Source organism: Neodiprion lecontei, chromosome 4 (assembly GCF_021901455.1).
Source record: "Neodiprion lecontei isolate iyNeoLeco1 chromosome 4, iyNeoLeco1.1, whole genome shotgun sequence".
In the NCBI taxonomy this organism is placed as follows: Eukaryota; Metazoa; Arthropoda; class Insecta; order Hymenoptera; family Diprionidae; genus Neodiprion; species Neodiprion lecontei.
In genome coordinates this window covers 19524435-19551362 of record NC_060263.1, presented here as the reverse complement: position 1 = coordinate 19551362, position 26928 = coordinate 19524435, and the positions used below count along the sequence as shown (strand labels likewise).

At 35.4% G+C, this 26928-nt stretch overlaps 3 protein-coding genes across 8 annotated transcripts in view; 2 read left to right on the top strand and 1 right to left on the bottom strand.

Moving 5' to 3' along the window:
- The window catches only part of LOC107219254 (tetraspanin-1), a 28591-nt gene extending 15978 nt beyond the window's left edge, over positions 1-12613 (top strand). For all 3 annotated transcript variants that reach the window (XM_046737262.1, XM_046737263.1, XM_046737264.1), the window contains 6 exons: positions 5087-5215; positions 5800-5874; positions 6880-6987; positions 7255-7419; positions 7611-7752; positions 10274-12613. In XM_046737262.1, coding sequence (XP_046593218.1) covers positions 5087-5215; positions 5800-5874; positions 6880-6987; positions 7255-7419; positions 7611-7752; positions 10274-10299 — 645 coding nt within the window. In that variant the 3' untranslated portion in view covers positions 10300-12613. The remainder of the gene's footprint in view (positions 1-5086; positions 5216-5799; positions 5875-6879; positions 6988-7254; positions 7420-7610; positions 7753-10273) is intronic.
- On the bottom strand, positions 11733-22065 carry LOC107219248 (mediator of RNA polymerase II transcription subunit 14). 3 transcript variants are annotated; one of them, XM_015657413.2, is made up of 25 exons: positions 21944-22065; positions 21427-21641; positions 20773-20905; positions 20315-20488; positions 20100-20225; positions 19854-20033; positions 19564-19757; positions 19357-19474; positions 19137-19278; positions 18859-19063; positions 18627-18786; positions 18337-18544; positions 17886-18058; positions 16978-17224; positions 16712-16855; positions 16447-16590; positions 16190-16362; positions 15889-16083; positions 15550-15804; positions 15218-15461; positions 14679-15049; positions 14366-14524; positions 14026-14295; positions 13666-13929; positions 11733-13209 (listed from the first exon to the last, which is right to left on the bottom strand). In XM_015657413.2, exons 2-25 carry the CDS (start codon positions 21573-21575, stop codon positions 13045-13047), a joined length of 4593 nt encoding a protein of 1530 aa, XP_015512899.1. In that variant the 5' UTR covers positions 21576-21641; positions 21944-22065; the 3' UTR covers positions 11733-13044. The 3 variants fall into 3 exon arrangements, with proteins under 3 accessions (XP_015512899.1, XP_046593215.1, XP_015512898.1); XM_046737259.1 differs by having other exon boundaries at positions 17886-18091; positions 21944-22064; XM_015657412.2 differs by having other exon boundaries at positions 17886-18091; positions 21427-21594; positions 21944-22048.
- A 91-nt stretch (positions 22066-22156) lies between these two features.
- On the top strand, positions 22157-26349 carry LOC107219249 (mitochondrial-processing peptidase subunit alpha). 2 transcript variants are annotated; one of them, XM_015657415.2, is made up of 11 exons: positions 22157-22335; positions 22503-22753; positions 22827-22906; positions 22987-23172; positions 23276-23368; positions 23640-23812; positions 23907-24021; positions 24094-24302; positions 24397-24562; positions 24640-24772; positions 24853-26349. In XM_015657415.2, exons 1-11 carry the CDS (start codon positions 22286-22288, stop codon positions 25029-25031), a joined length of 1635 nt encoding a protein of 544 aa, XP_015512901.1. In that variant the 5' UTR covers positions 22157-22285; the 3' UTR covers positions 25032-26349. The 2 variants fall into 2 exon arrangements, with proteins under 2 accessions (XP_015512901.1, XP_015512900.1); XM_015657414.2 differs by having other exon boundaries at positions 22494-22753.
- The last annotated feature ends 579 nt before the right edge of the window (positions 26350-26928 follow it).

Here is a 26928-nt window from a genome sequence, read left to right as displayed (position 1 = left end):
ATTTGAAAGCCTGATGCAGCGATGAATAAATCAACCAAATACAATACAACTATTGTAATATACATGCATACATACACAATATGTAATCTGAATAACAATAATCATTATTTTAAGTTTTCAATGATACTTTACTTTTTAATTGGTGTTGTTTTTTTTTTATTTTTTATCGATTTGTTATTGCGCGCTGCTTCACTATATATCAATAACTTCTCGGTTAAAAATATTTTTGTAATTTGTAAAATTGGCACACAGCTTAGCGGGGGGGGGGGGGGGGGGGGGGAGAGAAAAAAATCATTATAATCACGTTACTACAACAGGGTCCGTCTCACATTTCTCCGTCAATTCAATTAGCGGATCGCTAATCGAACGGGGTGGTACAATGTATATAATGCGAACGTATATAGGTATTTGGGTACCGTACGTATGTATACATACGTAGATAATACAGGTATGCGTAAAGTATCGTTATATAGGATAAAACGACGTTGAAGGTGCGTACGTATAATCTATGTATGTACAAGGTATATATGTGTACGTGTGCACATTATACAGCAGTTACAGAGGCGTATAATTTAAGGGACAGGCTGCGGAGGCAGTTGGCACACCTGTTTCGAAAGCGTGATCGTTAAGCCGATGCGGCGATGTGATAGGTATAAATTCTCCCGAAGAAGAAAAGGAATTGTAGAAGAAGAAGAAAACTTGACCACTCACATTTTTTTATTAATAATAATAATAAAAAAAAAAAAAAAAATATTAAGTAAATCAAAAACAATTCCTAATTTTTTTCAGATTTTTATCTCAACTCTAAACCCGTGCCTGTAAGAGGGAGGATTTCCCCATTTAAAATACACGTGTTTTGGACACATTCTCAGTATACATTTTATTGCAAGAGTAATAATGTTGAAAATAAATCTATAACCGCGAGGTTTTACCGGGCATTGGTTGTACTGTGGGAGAAAAAAATTCACGACGTTATGTTAAAAGTATATCCGAGACACGTGTTGTTTTAAAGGGGGAAATTCTCCCTCTTAAAGACACGGGTTAGAGTTGAGATAGAAATACGAAAAAATTTGAGAGTTGGTTTTTGAATTATTTGAAGATGATTTGGGGGATGGTGTGAAAAAAAAATTGTCAACGCCGTAAATAAGGATCACCCTAATACATACATATGTATAATACATATTGCTCAAAATAATTATTCCTTTTATTTTATTATTTACCTTATCTACGTAATACATGTCCGTAACAATGTGAAGGAAAAACGAGAAAACAACGATATTGCTATTTCTCGGCAAAATGATCTAGGAAAGTCAGCGTGAAAATCTAGACTTTTTTTTCTCTCTCTCTCTCTTCGACTCACAATATTTTGTACAATTGTCATGATACGTTAAATTTTGATTTACGCAGGGTAGCGTAGAAAAAAAATTAAGAAAATTCTGTTAATCAAAATTAAATGAAACCAATTGTACAAAAAATTCCATTTTACAGAAAATTATATAACGTTGATTTCTCATTTCTCTATTTTTCATTTCTTTTCATCAATCTTATACGGAGGATAAAATATGGGGAGAAACGAAAAGCTGAGAAAATTGAGTAACGCTGCACCTTTTTTTCACGCATGCCTCGTATCGCGTGCATACGTAAATACATACGTATACACATATGTACATACATCATACACAGAGAGAGAAATAAAGACACGTGATCATCTTATAAGCTCTTTCTCCTTTTCACCTCGGGGGATATAACGGGTATACACGTTATGTACACATACCTGACTATGTATACCTACAACCTACGTGAAATGCACGTGGCAGGTATACGTATACGTGTAAGATGTTTTGGCCGACATGTGTGATATATATATATACACACACAATAACTTTGTATGCATACGTAATGTTGAAAATTGAATGAAAAAACGTAACCAGAAATTGTCCGTTGCAGTTACTTTTTGACATCCGCTGTTCTATGTCAATATTGTAATTTTGATTTACGTGTTATGTGTGCGCAAATTGTTACATACAGACAAGCTAACGGGAAACCTGGTGGGGGGGGATTCAAGAAAATAAAATGTGTAAGAGAAATACTAAATGTGCCAGTTTTTTAATCCATTCACGTTTCTCATTCAAAAATTCAGAATCGAATTTTTTATTATATACGCTGCAAATACTTGGCACATTTCTTCTGATCACCTGTATTTTCATCAATTTTATTATATCCATTAAAGATTCTTAATATTGCAAGTATTATACAGGCATATGCAATCAAATTTCATGTGATTATTAACTAAATAATAAAAAAAAAATATATCACTTAAAATTAAAAGAGAGAAAAAAAACACTTATATATAGATAACTACACAGATATAATCAGTTTTTATTTTTATTTTGACTTTTTTTTTATAAATTAAAAATATATAAACATACTTGGAAATCATTCATATAAATTTTAAAACTGATTGTATTCGTTCAAAACTTATGCATGTATATTTAATTAATAATGACATAACATTCGATTAGGGTATAAATATATGTATAATGTATACATAAAATCTTTCGTGTATGAACTACATGTATATAACAATTCGCGATAATGCGTGCTATGACGCGAAAATATCGTGGCTGATTTTAACCGTATATCTTGGGCTGTGTAAATTATATTACTGATCAACAGGTGTCGTGACAAATTGTATTCAATTTAGTAAATAAAATCTGTAGGTAGAACGAAGGAAGGAATTCGCTTGCCTTTTAGCAATGATTTATCAAGTATCGCATTATTAATAATATGGTGGAATATGATTATAATAATTTGTTGGAAAATATAAAGCGCTATTTATGAAATTAATTGAGTATTTGCAAAATCTACAAATATACGATGATTATTTTAAAATTGAAGGGAGGGGGTGTTTAAGTACTAATATTATAAACGAGATATTAGATAACGAATTTTCATATAAAATCGATTTAGAATGGTTGAGAAAATTTGGTAGATTCGGTTTTTTTACATTTTAAAATTGATTATTTCGTTGAGAAAACTACATTTCTACAGATATTTCCTTTCACCCCCTGAATTTAATTGATTCGATGTTGATAGTTTTAGAAAACAAAAAAAAAATTGAAGCATATCGTGGTGAAAAATTGAAAAATTAATTATTAAACTATATCAACGTGATACAAAAGAAGAAAGGAATTGAAAAAAGGACGAAACTATTATAATCCCAAAAAGTGAAATCGAACGAGTGTATAACTAGATAACTTATAATTTAACCTGCATTTCAGAGCGATTTGAAAGCAATAATGAGCAATTGTTTGTAATTTTAGTATTTCTTGTTTATACACGGATACAATAATAATAATAATAATTTAACAATTGCAAGTTTGACAAATTGAAGGAAGACAAAAAAGAAAACCTTTATTTCGCACCAGCCAACCTTTATTATATATAATAAAATGTATATGCACACAATGATGATAAAAATGACCGCTTGTTGCAAGCAATATTGAAAAACAGGAACACGTCGATTAGTAATTCTAATCGTCGGATTATAAATCCTTGGTGATTTTGTTTAAATAGTAATTTGTATGTACGATGAGTTCTTTGACGGTTGTTACTCGTTGTATAGTTGCTTAGAATTAATCGAGGTTAACTGCGACGTGTTTCCGTTACTCGCGTGTCTTCGAAAATTATAAATTCTTAATGCACGGGCATAGCTACACGCACCTAATACGTACACCTTCCCACACACGGCCTAGCATACGTGTAGTATATTTTCATATCTATAGCTCTTCAACTAGTATATTAAGATCTATAGTAATAATATTAACAATAATAATAATGATGACGATGATGATGATAATACCGTTTGTGTGTAACGTTTAAACTTTTACTTTTCGTATGCCTGCAGAAAAAAAATCCGCGTTATATAGACATATAATGTATATATTATATTTATATTATTATCCTTAATGCTAATAAGACGTAATGACTTTTTCTTTCGAATTGTACACTTTCGTACAATTTATAAAGTTTTCGCGTATATAATTGATCAACTATTATCGGTAATCATTATAATCGTGTCCGTGATTGACGTTTATTAATAATAATAATAACAACAACAACAGCAATAATAATAATAATATCGTATATCCAGCATACATACTTGCATGTATGTGCAATACGTACACATGATTGAACGTCGAGGAAGAAGTCATCGGCTTCCTACGACCCCGTATAATCAAGACGTGTCATTAATTTCCTCTCAAGATTGTCACGATTATCAGTTCTCGCCACTCTCATTGTGTCTAATGTCTTTTGTTGCTGCCGATGCAGAATTAATTTATATATACGTATAGGAGATAAAAATTTGTAAGTGCTGATAATATTCCGTCACTTGAGAGATCAGCTTCCGTGTTTGTTACTGTTAAGATGATTATCATCCTGCGGAGGTCGATGATCCGTAATTTTCTCAAACATATAAACACTATGTATAAAAAATGGGCTTTCTTTACTATTTTTTTTCTTGTTTTTTCTCTTTGATTAGGTTAAATTTTTTTACATATAATAACGTTAATGTCACGAGCTGTTTTTAGGAAAAAATCATTAACTTGTAACTTAAGGATAGTCTAATATTAAGTAAATCCGCAATACATGATTCAAAATACACTCATATATTTTAAATGTGAAAATTCAATTTTTCAGTCATTATAAAATTGTAAAACGATGATTTTTTTCTCGTACGTTTCGTTACTTTTTTTTTTTATATCGTTTAAATTATATTTTATTTATAACTAGTATATGCACGCAGATATATATAATCTATAACGAACTGAAGGATTTGTTGTTTTCTTTTGTGAATAACTTTTTTTTTGTTTATACAATACACTTCGATTTTTTCGATTCAACGTTTCGTTATTACGTAATAACGACTGCGATCAATTTTATACTTGTTCTCGTAATTTCATCGTACACTTTGAAAAAGCTTGAGAATTTGATATCGTATATACCTATATAAATTTGATATAAAAAGTTAACAAGTAAATGAATAAATGCTTCCAACGATAAATCAGATGGTCGATTATTTCAGCACAAAACTGACGCCCAGGTGATTCAGATGATCGCGTACATCTTAATAGCAGCAGGAGCACTTACTTTCCTCGTAAGTTTTCTCGGCTACTGCGGAGCGATGTTCGAATCTCGTTGTCTTCTGTTTCTCGTAAGTATAATTAATAACAATAACGATAATTATCTCATTTCATTTATTTCAAATACGGGCAGAGCTCAATTACACGGTCGACGAAGATCAACGAACAAAATTTTTACAGAGAGACTGAGCGAATGATTTTTAATGGAAATAGGTGCTCACTTAAAGATTATACAGACCAATTGTTACAATAACAAAAATAATAATAATAAAAATAAAAATAAACCACGAGGTCCACAATGAGTAAATAAGGATTTTTATTATTTATGCCGTTGTTGAAATATTTTCAACGCAACTTTACCTCCTCGTACAGTTTACGTACATATGTGTCCTGCTTTATGTACACCGTTGTATACATATACGCGATATATATAATGTGTGATTCTCGTATTACGTAGGTTCATAGAATATACCTATTTATACATGTGTATAACTTACGAGGATATTGTATTACATATCCTCCTTGGACGAGATATTATGTACAGTACACATTTTGCGTATGTTTATGTGCGTGACACATGTGCATATGTAAATTTGGATGTTGATATTGACATTGATTAAAACGAATAATATTTCTCTCTTGTTGCATATTTCAGTACGGCGTACTTTTGGTATTGATTTTAGTACTTCAGTGCATCGCCGTGGGACTTGCCTTCGGATTTAGACAAGAGGTAAGCGAGTACTGCAACACGTTAGTGTAATCTCTTATGTACTAAACGTTATATACTGGAATGTAACTACATGTATGCTCGGTCGATACTAGACCAACTGCTAAATAATTAATTACACGATGATACGCAAGCATCGTGTTGAAAGTAAAGAAAAACTGATTAAATGTATAATTGTAACATAATATATGTACGATTACGTTAAAAACTTTTGGTCGTTTTATCGTACTGTGCTGGTTAAAAATGTAGAATTTTATTTTCTAATTAAATGGAAATTTGAATAACACTATTGAAATACCAAACTTAACAAATGACACATTGTTAAACATAATATTTTAAAATTCAATAGATTCGTATAAGAATTGGCGCAATGAAAATTTATTTTATAATAACAATTGAACTCGATGAATGGTTTTTCTCGGTCGGTCTGAATAATGTAGATCATATACTGTTTACAGAGTATCGCTATAATTTGTGTGATACGTACGTATATTAAGGTGGTCCTTAAAAAGCTCACTTTTGAATTTCGACCAGCGCGTCCCCCAAATCTGCTTCACATAATTCAAAAATAATTCCCTGATTATTTCAGATTTTCATCTCAATTCCAACCCGTGCTCCAAAGAAGTGGGTTTCCCCATTCAACGCCGAAAATCACTTTACATTGCCATATCGAAATCAAATGACTTTTTAGATTTCGCACCTCCATATTGGATCCGCCATTTTGAATTATTTCAGATTCATAATCAGCAACACAAGAAAATCTTTTATACCAAATTTCACCTAAATCCGTTCGGTAGAGTTGATGTGCCTCTGAAAGGGTTGAATGGAATCCACCCTCTTTGGGGAACGGGTTAGAGTTAAGATAAAATCTGAAAAATTAGGGAGTTATTCAAGTTATAATTATCGGGCGCACCGGTCGAAATTCAAAAATGACCTTTTTAAGGACCACCCTAGTCTATATATATAAATATATGTATATGTGCATGTATGTTTTTTCTTTATTTCTAGGCTGAGAGCGAAACTTTGAAGATCCTCAAGTCTACGATTTCAGAATATTACGCGCCATCCGATAAGGCAGAAACAGTCACCGTTATTTGGGATGGAATAATGACACAGGTATAGGAATTAATTACATGTCCTGAGATATCCTAAAACTGGAGTCATAAAGATGAATAGAAACGATTGTTTGGATTTTGAATTTCTCTTATGAGATACATTGTGTCTGTGCAGTACACAAGTTATATCCGAGGAGAAATTTATAATATACAAATCATTCATTTTTACATCAATTCGATTTTTGGACGAAACAAATTTCATCATTGTTAAAATTTACTTATATAAATATGCATATGTATGTTACGTATATTTCCATCCTTTAAACAGCTTCATTGTTGCGGCGTTGAGAATTACAACGATTTTCGCACAAGTAAAAATTGGACCTCATCTGGTAAAATGGTACCTGAATCATGCTGCATGAAGGAGGATGGACGACTAAAGGATAGCAATTGCCCCGTTTCACCGTCGTCAACTAACTCATACTATCAGACGGTATGTTGTCTATGTGACGAGTGGAATTTTTTACTTACAATAACTTACGAAACAAGAAAGAAATAATCAATAACGGTATGATTCAAACGCTCTCATTGTTTGATTTTTTTCTTTCTTTTTTTGTACCTTTGTAATTGCCAACATACATCTAACCATGTGTATTTCTTTTTTTGTTTTGCAAATCTATAAAGGGATGCTACGAGGCGATGGTCAAAGTTATCGAAGATAGTGCAGCGATAGTAATCGGCGTTGCAGCTACACTGGCATTCGTCGAATTGTTGGTCATCACCCTGGCTTTGTATCTCGCATGCTGTTATTGGCGCCCACAACATGGTAGGCTTGGGATCAAAGTCAGTTATTAAGGGAGAAAAAAAAAATGCGCTGTCAAAAAGAATTACAATGTTGAAAGAAAAACGATACGATTGGCACGATTTATCAGGTATTACGGTGTATATATCACAAAATTTCGGAGTGGTGGCAGGGGGGAGGGGGTGAAAAGATAGAAAAAAAAAAACAATGGTCCAAAGAGCTGATGAGAACTATACTAGGTATGTATAAGATAAACCATTTTCAAATCGTCTTTCGTATATGTTCTTTTCATCTTCGCAATTACAAAGGTATACGTAACAAATAATGTTATTATTAATGCTTGAAAAGAAATAGAAAAACAACAAAAAAAAATGTATAAAAAGACGCTTTGCTTTCATTTTTCTCATATATTATACGCTAGTCTTCATTGCTCTATTTAAATGATATTTTACGTAACATAATAATAATGATAATAATGGATACGGGCTCGGTTTGGTTTGATAAGTTGGGCGTATAATTATAAGTACATTTTTTTATGGTGAGGCGCTAACCTGGTTTGAACAAAAAAAAAAAAACTGGTGAACATTGGAAGAATGATTTTTCTTCTGGTCAAGTGTACAGCATTTCACCCCTCATTTTCTCGTAAATTAATCCATGGTCATTGTGTACTTTAATCGCTAATTTTGCTTTCTCTTTATTATCCGAATTACAGCTATAATTTAACTCCTCGAAATCTTTCTCTTCAAATACTAGATTCTAAAAGCACAACAATTATTTTGCCATAAATGCAAAAGAATCACACAAAGTTTTGTTTCTCTTTCCGCGGAGCTTGTAACAAAGATTCTAGAAATTCATATAATATACACAATAAATAGTGAATTTACGGATCGAAGTTTTTGAGACAGAAATTCAATCAATACAATTACTCAGCGAACGTTGAGAGTTATATTAACATATTGCAGAGTAAAACTTGTAACGATTTTTTTTCTATCTTTTTTTGCTCTAATTGTATTCCGTAATATTCGATTGATATTGTTAATAAAATAACAGTAATGTTTTAGCTTGTGTAGACGTAACGCCAAGGCAGTTGGCCTGGTGAAATGTGGGTTTGGAGAGTGATCCATCCGAAAGCAGAGTGGGAGATAATGGGAATATAGTCTCTAGAGTTTGGTTTCAAGTAAGAATGATGCGAAGGTGTCAACTGGTAGTTGACCTCTCTTCACTGGCCAGCCCGCAGTTAACACGGTCCCTTTATTACCAGGAGCATTTAATATTATTATCATATAGTGTATACATATTCACCTTGTACCCACTCTTACGCATGACACATTTTTAAACCTCACATACCTATGCATTACATATATTATTCATCCAATGCATACACCACTGCATCATGCATATGCGCATATATTTTTGATTATTACATTTTCTGTTGTACATTTAGACACAACGTAACGTATTCCGAATTAATTTTTATCATGGAAATAACAAACTCCATTAATTGGCTTTTGCTATTTTACGATAACAGCAATAGAAGCATTTTCTACAAAGAAAACCAAAACACTAACCGAAAAACGAAAACCCTAGTAGGGATATAAAAATTTTACGACAGTATATTTATGACCGTGCCAATCTGTATAAGACTGAATATTTGAATAATACACAAGTCTTTTAAGACGCAGGCTGTGAGTCGAGAAACGTAAAAAAAAATTCTTCACAGTTTGTCTCTCCTTCACTTGACGAATTCAGTGCTGCCAGAATTTGCTATGAATTTGCATTATAGTTTTTTTTATGTTCCTTTTTTTCTTCATTGCTATCGACTAGATTCAAACCCGATAAAAGCAAAAGAAGAAAAAAAACTTGTCACTTTTTTGGGTGTACCAATTCTTTTTTCTTCCTTTATTGCTTCTTATTGCTGTAAACATACAGCCCTGGTTAACGATGTAAGAGTAGATAAGAAAAGAAAATATTACCAAATTCCGAGATTCATTTACGTAACTGTTATTTCTTACGCGCTCTAGACGATGGCAACGATTGTAATGGTTGTGTGTAATTTCTGGTAAACTGTGTTTCTAACCACCACCATATTGGTCGGAATATAGGTCGAAGTTTTTCGTAAATGAATTCCTTCACAGAATTCGAATACTCGAATTATTCCCAGGGTCGACTTGTATTTGGGACTTTTTTTGTTACTTTATCGACTTAAATTTTGTTCAGGAAGTCTTTTTTTATCGACTCAAAAAGCTTCTTTACTGACCAATGGTCATGAAATTTAACAAATCATAATCCTTGAAAACTCGTTCATCAACAAATTAAAAATGAAGTAGAAAAGCTTCGTTAACACAATAATATAATATTGGAAAAATCATTAATTTTCTCATAAAATTGGAGTTAAATTCCGTTTTTCAACAAAAATTCCTGAACTAAAGTCGAAGAATTGAGGGTCGACTTGTATTCAGACGAATAGGGTATCTATTTTCTTTATCAGCGCACAATCCACACACCGCTGCCGCATATGTATACCCATTAGACGTTTTCGTTACAGTGTTAACTTGTTGGTGCTGCTGTTGACGAGGCAGGCTGAACATTTCACATGGAACACGAAAAAACACTCTGACTTACGAAAATAGTGCCTTCTAGTATACACTGACACAGAGCCCGTAGAGAGTTCGGACGCCTTGCTTGCTTTGATGCAAAATCTCGTAGCCCTTAGTATAAACCCGCCGAGCTAGTAGCTGCAATCATCTGTAATATGCACTACCGACTGACAATGTTGGGTCAAACCTCAGGTTAGCTACGAGTGTAGATTGCGTACATAGTTGTTAGCATTCGTTTGTTCTTCTCTTTTTTTATGATTTTTTTCTGTATTGTTTCGTTCTCTTGTTTTATAAATATCTCATCATTTTATGATTGTTTGACAATAGTAATAATTACTGTCTATTATTATTATTATTATTATTGTTGTTATTGCTATTATTATTAGTATATGTATTACTTTTCATCCTCGTGCAGATACACGAATTATATCAAGAAGACAACGATTATAATATTCTAAGCACCGCTGTAGATCTGAAAAAAGCTTTTCTTCTGCTCTTTCTGTTTCTTATATAGATACACATACCTATGTATGTACGCACGTAGCTATACATATACTATGTGTATCATTTCTTTCTTTTTGCAATGTATAATAGGTTTCTCTAGTATACATTTGTTAATGTTAAATGTTGATACTGTTTTTATAAACGTACAATTTATTATATGCATATAATGCATTATTATTATTATTATTACTACTATTATTATCATCACTATAAATATTACTGTATTTATTTCATTTTTAGTAATTAAGACAGTATTTTTCCCATATTATTAAGATCCTCGCAATAGGAACTATACTAGGTAGGGCAACGAATCTGCGTTCATTTGGATGTCCGACAAAGCCAAGAGCGATTTCTTGTTGTTCATTTTGTTTCATTTCTTTTTTCTATTTCTTTCATCTTTGCGGGGGGCAGTAAACAAGGATTCCCTTTGCAGTATTGAAATATCGTTATGTCAGTCTAAAAATTTCCATAAATATGTTTCATGAAAGCATAAGCGTAAATTTTTTTCATCGTATATCGTTGATATTCATCTTGCTTTTATATCTACCTTACTAAAGAGTATCTGAACGTGACAATCTGTTATTTCCTGCAATATTTTCGTACCAAGTATGAAAAATAATGAATAAAATGTTGAAATTTTTTCTAATTGCTAAAATTTGATTTGTACGTCAGGAAATCGAAGTTTTGAAATAAGGCGATGAATAGATCAATAGCAGGCAATCGAAGAACAAGACGAATCTTATCTCCGTACCAACGCATTCCTGTTGACCCATATTATGTTATAGTTTAATATTAAATTCAGTTTTGTATGTGTAACAAAGCAATTCGTAGGTTTTAAATTAACCCTGTATTAACGAATAGCAGAGCCTCTACTGACTTTCAAAAACTACTTTTTCGTAAATCTTTGTGTCAATCCAGTGACGGTGTATCATTTCATCGCGATTGCCTGTTCCCCCATTGAATTTAGTCTGTGCTTTCGGACGAAAACAACGGTATATATTTATAAATTAAGTTAACGACAAATTAGAACGTTCTGGGGTTAACCGTCTCAAGTATGAAATTATTATTATCTTTAGTCGCGTTTTTTGTTTTATTTTTTATTTTCTTTTTTTTAATTTTTTTTTTCTTTTCCATTACAACCCACGGCATTTTGTTATATAATTTAATAATTAACGTCGCAAAATACGATCACATTTGTATACAGAGACTGATACCTGACCTAAAAGTGTATATATTTGACGTTCGATATACAATATACTCTTGATTTATAGATATTATAAAGCATAGCTATTGGATATTAATATTACATAAATTATATAATTATATGCTATGGTGATGATATTATATATTGAGGTATCTTTATTAATTTGTTAAGATTATTAAATGTTTTTGTAAAAACTGTATACAGACACGACATACAGAGACAAGGTAAAATAAAAATTTTGTATTATCATTAGGCCTTACGCAACTAGTTGTATACATGTGGGTAACAACAACTATACAGCTGTATTTTACACATATTTTGTATTTAATATGTACAATATTTTCATACGTGTAATGATTTTGATACAGTGTGAAAAAAAAATTAACACTTAAGCTAACTTAAAAAATTGAATTCTCATTACATTATTTTCTATCAAAAAAAAAAAATCTTTATCATATTATTGAAAAGTTTTTCAGTTGAAAATGTCTTGTAAATCATAAAATTCAAAATCATTACACTTCCTACTTATATTTGATACAAACAACATTATCACAATAAAAAATGTCCACTTTTCAAAGAATTTTTATGTATCATTTCGATGTTTGTATCAGAGTCAAAATCACAATGAGCTTGCATATGTTCATTAATTATCTGTACACTCGTCTCTGTTTTTTCTCCCCATACAAAAATCATGAGTAAAATTTCAGCAACGGTAAAATTTGGTCCACATGCTGCTAATACTCACACTGTTTGCTCTCTAATATTCAAGATTACTCATTCAAGTGCTTTTGTAAAATTCCGTTATTAATTGACTGAGTATAAAAATAATAATGAACATTGCGACCTGATGTTTGAAATTTATGTCTTATACACTGTAACCTCTGATTGTTCGATGTATACATCAATAATAACAACGAAGATGAATCGACCAGTGATATGAAAACATCAATTCAACCAGGCCGGATAATTATTGGATAAACATTGTGAAATCGGAGGGGAATACAGCAAATCCTATTGCGGTGGTCCACCCATCATACTGACTGGTGGCATGCCTTGAATTCCGTAAGGTCCTTGAGGAGGACCTTGACCTCCCGCCATTGGAGAATGCATCTGCATTGCAGGACTCTGTATTTGCTGAGTAGGAGTGATTTGACCTGCGGCAGGCGACGCCACGACCTAAAACAAAAGGTAAAATGCATATTCAATGATCGTATTCACTTCTTTTTTCCCAAGTGCTTTGAGCATGGCGTTACCAGCATCCATCCAATCTTTTTTAGGAAAAAAACCGATTCAATTTGAATTTTGTGGAATATTATCATTCTGATGCTGGGAATTGCGCTTTGGTTAGCTAGGACGGATAAATTATCATATGAATTGATAACCGAATAATTTGCAAAATATAATCTCAAAGTTGAAAGTTATCTCAAATTAATGAATGAAAAATTTGTACGATATGTATTGAAGTTCTAGCTGACCAAAACGCAATTTCTGACAATAACATGATCATTTTACGAAAATTTTCAAATCGATACAAAATGTTGATGAAAGATTATCCTGGTTCGCGAAAATACTTTTGAAACGGTTACGTGTCCTCGTGCTCAAATGTTCAACATCAATTACTCAATTTGATACCTGAGGCATAACAGGAGTCTCCGATGGTAGTGTGAGATTAGCAAGAAGGTCTCTAACAGCCGGAAACAGCGAACATTCCGTTGGATTTGCGCCATATTCGGCGAATCTTTTTAGTTGTAAAGAAGCTGCGGCTGTCGCAGAAGCCGGACCTGGATCCCGCTTCTCAGCGAGTTGTGTCAAATTGTTGGCCAAATCGTATACCAATGGCAGAACAAGGGAAGGCGTTTCGCCCTGGTAAGGCACGCCTATCCTCGTGATCTGGAGCTTTTTGAGAAAAAAAACAAGAACACCGAATAATATTACACATTCCTGATTCAACGCATTTTTAACACTAGTTTAATTGATGAACAGAAAACTCACGAAGAATAAGATTTTGTTTCTGCAGACAAGGACTCCTGCCATTCCAGTTGGAACGATCCGTTCAGCCGAAGGTGGGATCCGGAGGCACCACTGCACCGACCATTTGAGTTGTTGCTGCTGCACGAGGCCTGGGACTAGTTCAAGTTTCGTTATTTGAACAAAGTCCTTCAGGACGTTCAATGGAACGTTGAGCATTTTTCCAAAGCCACACAGGGTGTTGGGCTTATACGGCGGTGCAGCTGCTCTTGTGTCGAAGAATTTTTCAATAATCTGAAATGATATGTGGATGATAATAATATATCTGAATGCATAATATCCAGCATTTTCATTTCGTAATTACCTGTAACTCTTCTAATGTCCACTGATCCTTTTGATCAGGTAACGGCTGGACTTTTATATGCAACGACTGGAGATGCTGCGGATTTAATCCAACTCTGCACTGCAGAGTTTCCACCTTGAAGTGTACGACTCCTGGTTCTGTGCTGTTTATTGCCGTGAACTACGATCATGAATGAGAAAATATTTGTTAATTAGTATTGTTAACTTTTACAACGAAGGTTAAGTTTGCTGAATAATCCCCAATATTGGACCATTTGTCAATCTACTAATTCAAACGCTTGAAAATAAATTTCTCCAGAATATTGTTGACTTACCCCCTCTTCAGTCTGAATGAACCGCTGTAATTGCCTGCGCATATAAACACAGCCGAGAAATCTTTCCAGAGGTGAAAGATCAGGCACAATTAAGCCAGATGGATGGGGTGACGGACAGCACAAAAGTTCCAGCGCCTCGTTTGTGAGAAGAGTTGGAACTGCACCGGCCCAAGACCTTTGAGGTAAAACCCTGGACATATGACTTCCAGATTTGTGGTCGGATGCCTGAGGGCTGTGAAGCGCTGCGTGACCTGGGCTTTGACCCGGTCTCGCGGGGGAGGGACGTGGAACGCTTGGGGATCCAGGCCAGTTTGATGCAGCAGGAGACGCCATACTTTGTGAAGAGGGAAACGGACTTCCATCAATGTGCCCTGAAATGGTGCGTTAAATATTATTACATTAACTAAACTGTAATTATAAATCCATTGTAATTGTAATTGATATTTTGGCAGTGATCATATTTTCAGTTCAAAAAACCACTGTTTCGTCCACTCTTCTTTTCTTCTTTAATTAATTTATTCAAAACGAGGCCGCATTACCTGTTTGCATGTAAGAACTGGCTGGAGAATGCCCGACTTGAACATTACTGCAGGGTCCAGGCGAAGAAGTTGGCATAAGTCCAACGGGACTAGGAACATGCATTGCGTTCAATGGACTGTTGGCTACGAGTCCTCCCGGAGAAGGATGCGGCAGCATATTTGGAGTGTTGGGCGGAAGAGACGGCGGTGAAGCCAAATTGAAAGAAGTGGCCGGACTGCTTCCAAAACTCTGATGCTGTCCAGTCTGTATAGAGTAGAATGCTCGTGGCAATGAGTGAATGGCTTAAATTATTTGAGCACTACCTGCAATCATTAAATTATGCAACACTTACTTGTGATATATTAGCCGTATGAGGACTGGCAGGTGTGTGAGGATTGCTTCCCGAGGGCGGAGTCAATGGGGGGTGAAATCTTAGCCCGTCCCTCTGTTGCGCTGGGGATTGAGGCCCTCCCCTGTGATGACTCAGGAATCCGACTCCGCTACCGCCTTCACTGTCCATGGTGACTGGAGATGGTGGATTATCGTCCTCCGACTGAGAACGTCTCCGGAATACGGCGCTCTCGTCAACATACTTGGACAGGAAAGTCTGCAAAGTCGGGAAATGGAAAAAATCCCGAGGTTATTTTTATTTATCAATACAAGGTGGAAAACATAATTGATTGAATCGTACCTTCAAACCTGGAGTAGGTGTGAACTCCTCGACGACATTACTCCGATCAAATCGGCTGTATGCTCCATCTCGTAAACTGACCAAACCACTACCTCTGAGTCGCAATTCCAGACAATACATTCCCTGGTAAGCTAACCTAACCAATGTCACACATTGCGGTATGACGGTAAATGTTTGTACCGGAACTTGGGGTCTCTAAAATAATTTAAAAAAGTTACAAGCAGTGTAATTTTACGATTTTAATTTAGTACGATTTAATACACAAGATCGTTAATTCGAACCATGCGTCGATTATACTTACGGAATTATGAACGCCTAGTTGAGGAATCGTTGGTAGCTTACTTATGGATGACAACGGTTGAAGAGTTTCACTCAATATGTGAACTATTTGAGCCAAATTTCTGTAACGGTTTAAATGCGCTTCAAGCTGTTCCTTCATAAGCGAATGCGCGTTTGTTGTGTTATTTGTTGGACCTGCAATAATGGATTTGAAATTAATTCCTTTACTTGTGATAGAATAGAGAAAATTACAATCAGATAATGCAATCTAGAACTCACTCTTTCCAAATACAAATTTGAACGCTTTGTCGTTTGTACTCCATTGCAGGGTAACTGTAGCTCTTCTGGTGGGTCCATAAGCTAAGACCAATTTACTATAGCTGTACGATTTAATACTGACCATATTTCGCACATTGTATTTTTCTGAAATAGGACACACAGTTTAGGAGAAAAAAAATCTAAGAATGCACAGTCTACGCTATGTTTCTTCTCGAGTCACGATTAACCATGAACCAAATAAATCATTTGCAAAGTTGTAAATTACCAATTTTGAAATATTCAGCCAGATCGTGAACAATGGAATAGAGGTGGACAATCTGTGCCCAGTCATTAAGCAAGGAATCGACAGTACGAGACACGGCATCTGCGGTTCCCATTTCGTACTGAAAGTAGACGGGTCGACGAAGCCCTGAAAGGTAATATAAGTAAGTTGTGTAACGTTCTGGACACGATGGTAGTCTGAAACTGTCTCAGGAAAGCTTAAATTTGCAAAAAATTCATACAAATAGCTGACTACCAGCTGTACAATACCTTGTTCTTTGGGGTGACTGCTGCTCAGTGGACTACTGTAGAAAACAAATTCTGCCATCCATGTTTTTGCCATTCCTTTACCCTGTACCCTTATCGAAACGCTCAACAGTCTCTTGAGCAGTGCTTGCCATGCAACGCTTGATGCTATACTTGGCAAGGGAGCAGGCAATTGTACAAGTTTGAGAACCAATGCAGTCGCATTTGCCTCCACTTGAAGACCTTGATGAGCTATGTCTCGTTTAGTGAACTGTGATAATAAAGAAATCAATTAGTTGCTTACCGGAGTGCTCAAACTGTAGCTTTTAAGGAAGCTGCGAACCTGAACATGGTAGAAAATCTTCATTGCGTCAAGAAGAAGGAACGGTAAATATTTGAAAGAAGAGAACTTGAACAAGAAACAAATTCGTATACCACAAAAATTGACTTCTCTGTATTCGTTTGACTGGAGCACAAATTGTGTAACCTTGTCCACGAAACAAAAATTGAATTTCCAATGTACCTGTTAAACTTCTGTGAAAGGGATTTTTAATAAACAGAAATGTAGTTTAGTTAGGGATTTTTTGTGCTAGTTTACGTTTTTTGGGGCTCCCCATATTGGTTTCATCAATTCATTGAAAACGAAAAATCGAATGAAAAATTTGTTTCACAGAAGCTTAAACAGTACATCGACCAATCGAAAAAGTCTTGGTTTTTGTGTTTCACACATGTCAGTTGCCTGTAAAGGGAGTCACAGTTTCGCAAGTCATGCATTGTTTAAACAGACAGAAGAATTTTTGTTATAAAGTGGAAATCTGTCAGCTTTCAAATCATATTTTTTCAATTATTTCCTGTCTTTTCTAAGCACGTCAAAGATTTTCTACTGCACTTAGATTGGAACCCCTCTAATCAAGTAAACAGACGGGGCAAACCTCTTGAGCAAGGGTAACGAAGGGAATCCTTTCATCGCACAGAGCCACAACATGTGCCAATTCGGGAATGAAGTATGCCGGATGTTTAGGCCGTCTCGCTTGATTGGTTCCGCTTGCGTCTGTCCGGCCACCAGGTCCACCACCTTTACGCTTGCCACCTCCTTTCTCCACTTCTGTAATGCACCCCCCATCTTGATCATTATTCCCTAAAAAATCCATCTGTTAATCCCCCGTAAAATGATTGAAAACCGAACACCAGTACCACACAGTTGGTGGTGCCAGATGTTAATTTTTAGTAAATATAGCGTGTATGAGCGTCTTATCATCAATTACAGTATGTAAGATAAATTTCGTTAATTGTTAGTAGATTTACTTCGAATATTCGTTCACCAATAACACCTTGCAGTTACACTAATATTTTTAAAATTCATTTCTCCCACATTTCTCTTACCACTGTCGACGCTTGTGAATGGCCCGTGAGTTATGACAAATGTGTCAAATTCAATGAGAGTCAAAAGCTTTAGATACATCTTTGGTATTTCTGTTTCTATACTATCATCGTGTGGATCGTCTTCTATCGAACTGTGTTTCACAACCGCAAGATAAAACGAACAGTCAATTTCACACTGCGTCGTATCCTTTTCTTTGAATGCTACTATCTGGAACAATCGTATACGAACAACGGATCAATATAATCAGATCATCAAATTACAGGTGCATTTGATCCCAATCCTCACTTACCAATATTACATTAGGATGTCTGTGCAGTTGAATGAACATTCTATGTCTGCTGATTTTAGACATGGGATGATCAGGGTGATGAAGCAGAGGCAATCGCTCATGGGGCGTTGCGGGCAGATGTTGCAAAGTTTTTTCACAACGTCTTTGCGTAATCCAGTACCTGTTTCACAAATCACATTAGTAAATGTGAAATGGCTGACTGGTGAAACACTTGGCCATTTTTATTTCGTACCTGAGCTCTGATATCAGTGTCGGGAGCCTAGAATGATCACCGTTCAATGCAGCTGTGAGTTCCGGAACCAGTGGAGCTTCGTATTGCGGTACATGACACTGAAGCATTCCAGTGTGAGTGTCAACTGTTACCAATAGCAATTCAGCACGTAAACACGGTTGTAGAATCGGCACCGATAGGATGGCCGGAGACCCAGCGAGTGTGCCTAGACAATTTTTAATTTCAAAGTAAACACACTTTGTAAACTATTCAAAAATAATTGAGAAAGTAACACTCACATTCAACATCCTTTAGCATGGACTGCAACTCTTGCTTCAATTCCGAAAGCCTGCTACGCGTTCGAACGTAAATCGTGTGCACTAGGAGACATTCCATCGATAACAAGTCAGATCTTATAGCTCGGTCTGCTATTTCACTTTCCTGTGACAAATTGAAAAAAAATAAATTTACATTTATAAAGAACTAGTTCACAGTTTAAATTGTGTTCAAAATACTCACTTTGCTTCCCAGAGAAGGAACATGCACTACTGCTAAAGGTCTAGCAGGGTCGTGTTGATCGACCTGAACAGTGAGACGATAGCCTAATTCTGACCTCGGGTCTTTGCTGGTTAGCTCCCTGTGATTTAAATTTAATGTAAAACAATATTAAGCATAAGTTTCGGGTATATATCGTGAGAAAAATTTTGCTCAAATTTGGTCTCCCACCTCCAATAAGATATAGACAAGCATTTGCCCGCGGTGTATTCGTCGACGTGAATATGGTCGTCCAGTCTGTCACGAATTAGTCGTAGCGTTTGCGAATATAGTACTTCCAGTTGCAGAGATTGGCAAAAGTGGTGGAGAATGTGATAAACTTCTGATAAAGGCATTGTGGCTTCAGCTAATCTCGATTGTACGACCTGGAAATAGTCATTCTTTGGTTTTATCGAGGCTATTTTTGGAACAAGGTTCAGTTTTACAAAATCATGCATATTTTTGTAACCCGTAGTTTGTACCTGATGAACGTAGCGGGTTTGAAGCGGATGAACCAAAGCTTTTCCATCACCAGTTTCCCTGTCAGAAACTAATATTTCCAATTCTAACAGCCGCCACGGTACTGTCGCTCCATCTCCCATCACGGTTAATGAAACCGAAAATTCTTGTTCGACTAAAAATGTTACGCGGCCTGCCTCGATCTGTAATGATAATAACATTCAGCAATTGAAATTAACATCAATGTTATTAGTTTGTGATTTAGTTACCTTCAAGTTACGCATTTGCGGCAATAAATTTCCAGTTACTAATCGATGCTGAATCACTTGGTTCAAGCGCTGTAATGTGCTCCTTTTTTCCGATGGTGTAATTGGGTCAGGAGGTACTATTCTTTCCTAAGTACGATTTAGTATCAGTTTTACATGTTTATTAGATATCCATGATCACTAACAAATGTGTACATTTTTTTTTCATCAATACATACTCTGATGCAAGCAGGTAACCGACTGTATGTTCCTGTGGTCAGAACTTCAACGGCTGCCGGTATGTGAAAATTTGGTAGTCTGGCATGGACCAGAGTTTCACGTGCCATTCTAGCCAGCATATCGGCAGTGTCGACAAAGAGGAGAGATTGTTTGTCTAGAAAGGCCATTATATGCTGAGAACAAATGAATGAGTAATAAATGAATACTGATCATATATTATTTGCCTGATTCTTATTAAACAATATTAATATTTATGAACATAAGTAATGTATTTATGGAACCGTGTCTATGATAATTTCCGTATTTTTAATTTTTACGTATTAATTTTTAGTCTTTACTTGAAATGTTTAATCAAATAGCAATATAGATGTTTCAATGAATTTATAACTACCGTATGAAGGAATTTAAAATATAATTAGATTATGGAATAATGAATCAAATTAATGTTTCCACTTACCGCCGACTTATCTACTTTTGAAGCGCTGTTTGCCCATTTTACCAGAGCTAACAAACGAACAAATAACTGACGAGTTCTCGCCGAAAAGTTATAGATCTCAATTTTTCTTTCCATGTCAGTTTTGCGCGGCAGTCTGAAATTGCAAATCATTGTGAAGCTGAGAAAAGTCGAAACCGGGTATAAAAGTTCCTCTGTATTGCTAATTACTCATCTGATATGAAATTCATTTATCTGATGGGACGTAGAATGTTTAATGTTTTCTAGCTTAATTGAAGCTAAATTTGAATTTTGATAGATTTTATTATTTGTTAGTATAAGTTGCATTGTGTAACACAAACATCTAATTTTGTTTCGCTTTTTTATCAAATTCGCGTTATAGTTATTATATTTGCTAAACACGCTCATCTGTTTATTTTATTAATAATTTTTTGTTTTTGTCAGGGCATGGCTCGTTGAAAAAGAAATAAACAAATAAATAAATAATTTATTAGCGTTTCAAGATCTTTCCCAACCAAATGAGAAATTTCAGCCTATAATTTGTGTTCGTGTTTGTTATTTTGTTTTTAAGTAGCTATGATATAAATGTTTATTATATTATACGATTAATTCTATTAAACAACAATGTATAAGTATTATTCTCTTGTTGGTACATACAATTCAGCAAGGACGGTTAGCTCATGGTATGTTCTTTGGATAATGAAGTCGATGAGCATTCCGAGCGAAATCGATCCACCGCGATTTCCTTCCTGAGGTATATTATTGGCTACCGGAGTCTGGTGCCCTTCCAAAGGAACTGGCGCCATTTTTGCAGATATTTATCCTCTAGTGAGTAAAAAATTTCGCCAAGAGCTTTGAAGCAATTTGAAAACCTATGCAAGAGGTTAGGTTACATTAACAAAACAAGATGCAATGCAACCACTGCGCAATGCGTCTAGTCAGTCAAACCAATTTCCATATTTCTGGGTCAGTTTTGGATTCAGGCTCAAAAAACATTTACGCTTTGGTTTGACAATCATAACGGGAAACAAGACTCCAAAGAATCGTGTTGCCATAGTAAGTGGAAAAAAAATAATCGTATAATTTTAGTGGGTGGAGTATTCACTCGATAGGTAAAGCGTGGCTGAAATTGATGTGATAAAGTTTGCGCGAATTGTATAAACTCGAGACTTACCTGTGTACTGTTTATTATTATTTTACATTCACCAGACAACCAAACTGACTAACGTTTACATACGCTGCCATTTTCGCGGCAAGTGATCTTGATCACGGTCTTACATACAGGTCTGGCAACGAAGCCAATTTTCTACAGAGCGGTGTAGTTCTCTTGCTGTCCGTGGTTTTTAGTGTTTGAAATAGCCATGTCGCGGCGCAATTGTTGGTTAGTAGCTGACGAATCGTATGGATGAAATTTCGTTCCGCAGTCCCAAATTGAAAAGGATTTACTAGTACCTGAAACGGCTGAGACGAAATGAATAAATATTGAAGAATTTGTATCACATATATAGCAAAGAAAATGATGACAAGAATACCACAAACCCAAATGACGACAGTCATTAAAAATAGGTAATTTATCAAAAACTCTACAAGCGGTAGTTGGGTGACAGTAATAACCTCGAAATTCATAATTGAAAATATATTGTACACACAACTATATTTACAAACAGTGAGATTACCTCACGTAAAGAATCTGAATGTTATTCTGAGAATTAAGCAATCTCAAGTTGTTGCAGTTCTGTCCACGTGAAAAATCTGAACTTCTGGCAAAGATGCAAGTCCTTCTCGGATTTGAAATCAATGGTCAATGTTCCGTCTACTGCCGTTGTCACCCCATTTCCACCCCTGACCGACCCAGTACCTGATCTTCCCACACCTATATACTCGACAGCTAAAGAGGAGCATCAAATGACGCAGATCACCGTGCTGCCAAATGGCCTGAAAGTTGCATCAGAAAATCGTTTTGGTCAATTTTGCACAGTTGGAGGTATATTGTCTAAGATGAAGTGTTTTTCCTGACACAATGTTTGTCCTATATAACAATGCAATCTGGTTTTCAGTCCTCATCGACTCAGGGCCAAGATATGAGGTTGCCTACCCCAGTGGGATTTCTCATTTTTTGGAAAAACTAGCATTCAATGTAAGCTGAAGAATCGAGTTACATGTGAAAAACTCCCTATTTTACAGAGCATGGTTTAATTAATAATCTACATTTTCCAGTCGACCAGAACATTTGAAAGCAAGGACAAGATAATGCTGAAATTAGAGAAACACGGAGGTATTTGCGACTGCCAAGCGTCGAGAGACACCTTTGTGTATGCAGCTTCGGCTGAACGAAACGGTCTTCGAACAGTCACACAGATTCTTGGGGAAATTGTTCTCAGGCCACAAATCACAGAGGAAGAGGTAATTAGCAGCTTTTTAACCTAAATTGATTCCTACACGAGGTATTGTTTTGCAAACGCATCGTAAATAGAAGATAAAATACAAATCCCACTTGTTATTGCAGTTAGGCTTAGCCAGACAGACGATCGAGTTTGAATTGGAATCACTCTCTAATAGGCCGGAGCAAGAACCACTCCTGATGGATTTGATCCATGCTGTAAGTGCTTTGAACTGCTTTTCAGGGCTGGTATTAGGTCATTTTATTTAATGCGGCGGTGTGATTTCATACCTTAAAGTAATTCTAGTGATAAAATTTGAGCCAAAAACAAAAAAATTGTAACATTCATCTTGTATCATTGCATTCAACACGTTTCTTGAGGTCATGAAACTATTTTTTACAGAACTTTCAAGTCTGAAAGACATTGCCAGCCCTGCGTTCGATAAATTATTACCATATTGTTGTTTTAATAAATCACGTTTGTTGCCAGGCGGCGTATAGAGACAATACTCTTGGATTACCAAAGATCTGTCCAGAGGGGAACATAAGTAAAATTGACCGAAATATTCTATTCACATATTTGAAGAATCATTATACACCAAGTAGAATGGTGGTTGCCGGTGTTGGTATTGAACACAAAGCTCTAGTCGATGCGGTTCAAGAGTAACTATCTAGTTTCATTGATCAAAACCTGAGACGAGAAATTCCGATTTTTTTTTTCACTCTTAATCAAGGATAATAAATGTTAAACTTACAGATTCTTTGTCACGGAGAAGCCCATTTGGAAGCAAAATACCGATTTAGTTTTGCCTGAGAGGGGTTCAAACTTTGTGGACAAATCCATTGCCCAATACACGGGAGGATTTATTCTGGTAATGTCTGGAATTATCAGCACATAACGTGAACAGATGTTTTGCTAATATTTTCTTTTCATCTTAAAACAGGAAGAATGCAATGTTCCCGTCTATGCAGGTCCCAGTGGATTACCGGAATTATCTCATATTGTTGTTGCTCTAGAAGGCTGCTCTCATCAAGATCCGGATTTCATAGCAATGTGTGTTTTGAATATGATGATGGGTGGCGGTGGAAGTTTCAGTGCTGGTGGTCCCGGAAAAGGAATGTACACCAGATTGTACACCAACGTTCTCAACAGGTTTTTGTTTCCTACTTCAACTAAAAATAAATTTGACAAACACTCGATTTGGAATTGATTGATTATATTTTTGACATTATTTCGCTTGTTCCAGGTACCATTGGCTCTACAGTGCAACGGCATACAATCATGCTTATTCCGATACAGGATTATTTTGCATACACGCATCTTCAACACCGACGCATGTCAGGGAAATGGTCGAAGTGGTCGTGCACGAATTTGTGGCCATGGCTGGTCCAATTAGCGAAAGTGAACTAGCTGTACGACAATTCTTGTAACTGATATAATTTTCGTCAGAAACTGGAGAAGGTTTATTGAGAGATTTTTCTTTTCACAGAGAGCCAAAAAACAGCTTCAGTCTATGCTGCTAATGAACTTGGAGCAGCGTCCCGTTGTTTTTGAAGACATCGGTCGACAAGTCTTAGCTACAGGATCTAGAAAACGACCAGAGTATTTCATTCAAGCAATTGGTAAGTGGTTTTTCCTTCTCGTATTCTTTGTGAAAAATCGCTACAACTTTTAATAAAACTTGGCCTTTCTGTTTTTCTAGAAGAAATTAATAAAGAAGACATAAACAGAGTCGCACGTCGATTACTGAGGTCACCACCTAGTGTTGTGGCACGTGGCGAAGTAAGCAATGTCCCATCTATCTCCGATATTCAAGCTGGCCTACTAGACAGTCAGGGACGCTTACCTGGTTCCCGAAACCGGTTATCTCTTTTTCGTTAAGAACTTGATAAATAAGAATTTTCAACCATTTCGCCATTGAACGAAGAGATGAAGTTAAGAATCTATAAAACGAAACAACTTTCGCCTGTTTCCGATATTGAAAAGATAGCGAGAAAATTACTGTTTTAGTATACTTATAGTTTACAAAAAAACCACCTGTACATTATTATACAACAATTGTAGTTTTTAGTTAATTGTGATAACACCTTGTAATTTTTTTCATCTAGCTTCCAAAGTCTCGCCTAAAAATGACTCCGATTTCATTATCACCCATTTGGAAGATACTATTGAAATTGTTGTAGTTTCAAGTCATCGGCCGAACTTGCGTATTTGAAGGAATAAAATAATTTTTCAAGTTCATCGGTACTGCGATGTGAGTTAAAGAAAACAAATACAGGACCAGACGTACTAAAAAATACAACGCGGAATTCCATGCACGTTAGTGAAATGTTTAGGGCAAAACTTGCAGGGCTTTTTTAACTATGGTTTTTTCCAATTGTTTCACGGTTATCCAATTTCATTTCTTCCAGCAAGTATTTGAATCCAAGTCTCTTAGTATCCGTCAGCAAGCACATTTGTAATCGCAAATCCGCGTATATTCTGTGATTTCCCAAAATGGCTTGGTTGTAATTCTAAAATAAAAAATTCTTTGATATTACAACGTAACGCAATCTTAAGGGTAAGATAATCGTTCAGGACATCGTATTCGTAATAATTTATACCAGTATTTCATTTTCCAAATAGACTTGTATTTCGTATGGCATCAAGTGGGATATCTTGTGAAAAATTTTATAATACTTCTGCAGTATTGGCTTAACATATTCCAGCCGTTTCTTTTCAATATTGAGGAGGTTATCATAAAAGTTACTAACGAGTTGCTTTTCGTCGCTTATAAGCGTACTAACTTTCTCCCAGGCTAAATCGAAATCCTCTGAGCACAAATCTGAAAGCTAATTAGATACAGATATTTGAATTTCAAATTAAAAAATTACCGCTAATGAAAAAATATGTCAAGAAGTACATTTATTTGTCGCAGTTTATCTCTTGTTTCGTTAATTTTCTCGTGGATTCCGTTGATCTCAATTTTTATGCTAATGCTGAGATCTTTCAATTCCTCACCGCAAGCGGCGTAGCTTTTTGCCAATTCATCACCCATACTCTTCACCGCGTTGTTGTGATCAGATTTTCTTTTTCTGAGAAGTCTATCAATAGCGGCTGATGGCTTAGAAATACCGACTAGAGGATTGTTTCATTTGTACTATAGAAATAACATCCTAATGTCAACAAATATATGTAAGTAAAATTCGTTTACCAAAAACCGTGGGAATCTGTTTGACGTCCCTAATGTCGTACCAATTTTTTAAATATTCGTCTTTCGTTCGGAGACTATTATACCGAGGATTTTCGCGATTCATCAACATCGAAGATGCATGGCCAATGTTTCCATTTTCGTTCACCCATCGCCTCTAGACATATTTTATTTAACATACTTATAATTACTATGTTATGACGTCGCATGAATTTTTGCCAGATTTATCGACATACAGTTTCATTGACCGAAGACTGAAGAAGCGCATCGACACTGTAACCTGGTCTTGTGGAACCTATAGAACTGGTGATAACTTTTCGACTGTGTGCTAAACCTTTTCTATTGTATGTCGACATTGTCAACAACTCAAAGGTTCGGAATTAAACTTACACTGACAGCCATATGACAAAACAAGATTTGCGCAAGCTACCGGATGGTTTTTTGTTCCAAGGATTCAGAGTAAGTATAATCTAATCTTTAAATACGTATATATAATTAAGAATAAATATGATGCAAAGTTCAATTTGATTATTTTTAATGTCATCAGCGGCGTCTACCAGTGGCTACACACGTTGACTAAAAACAATT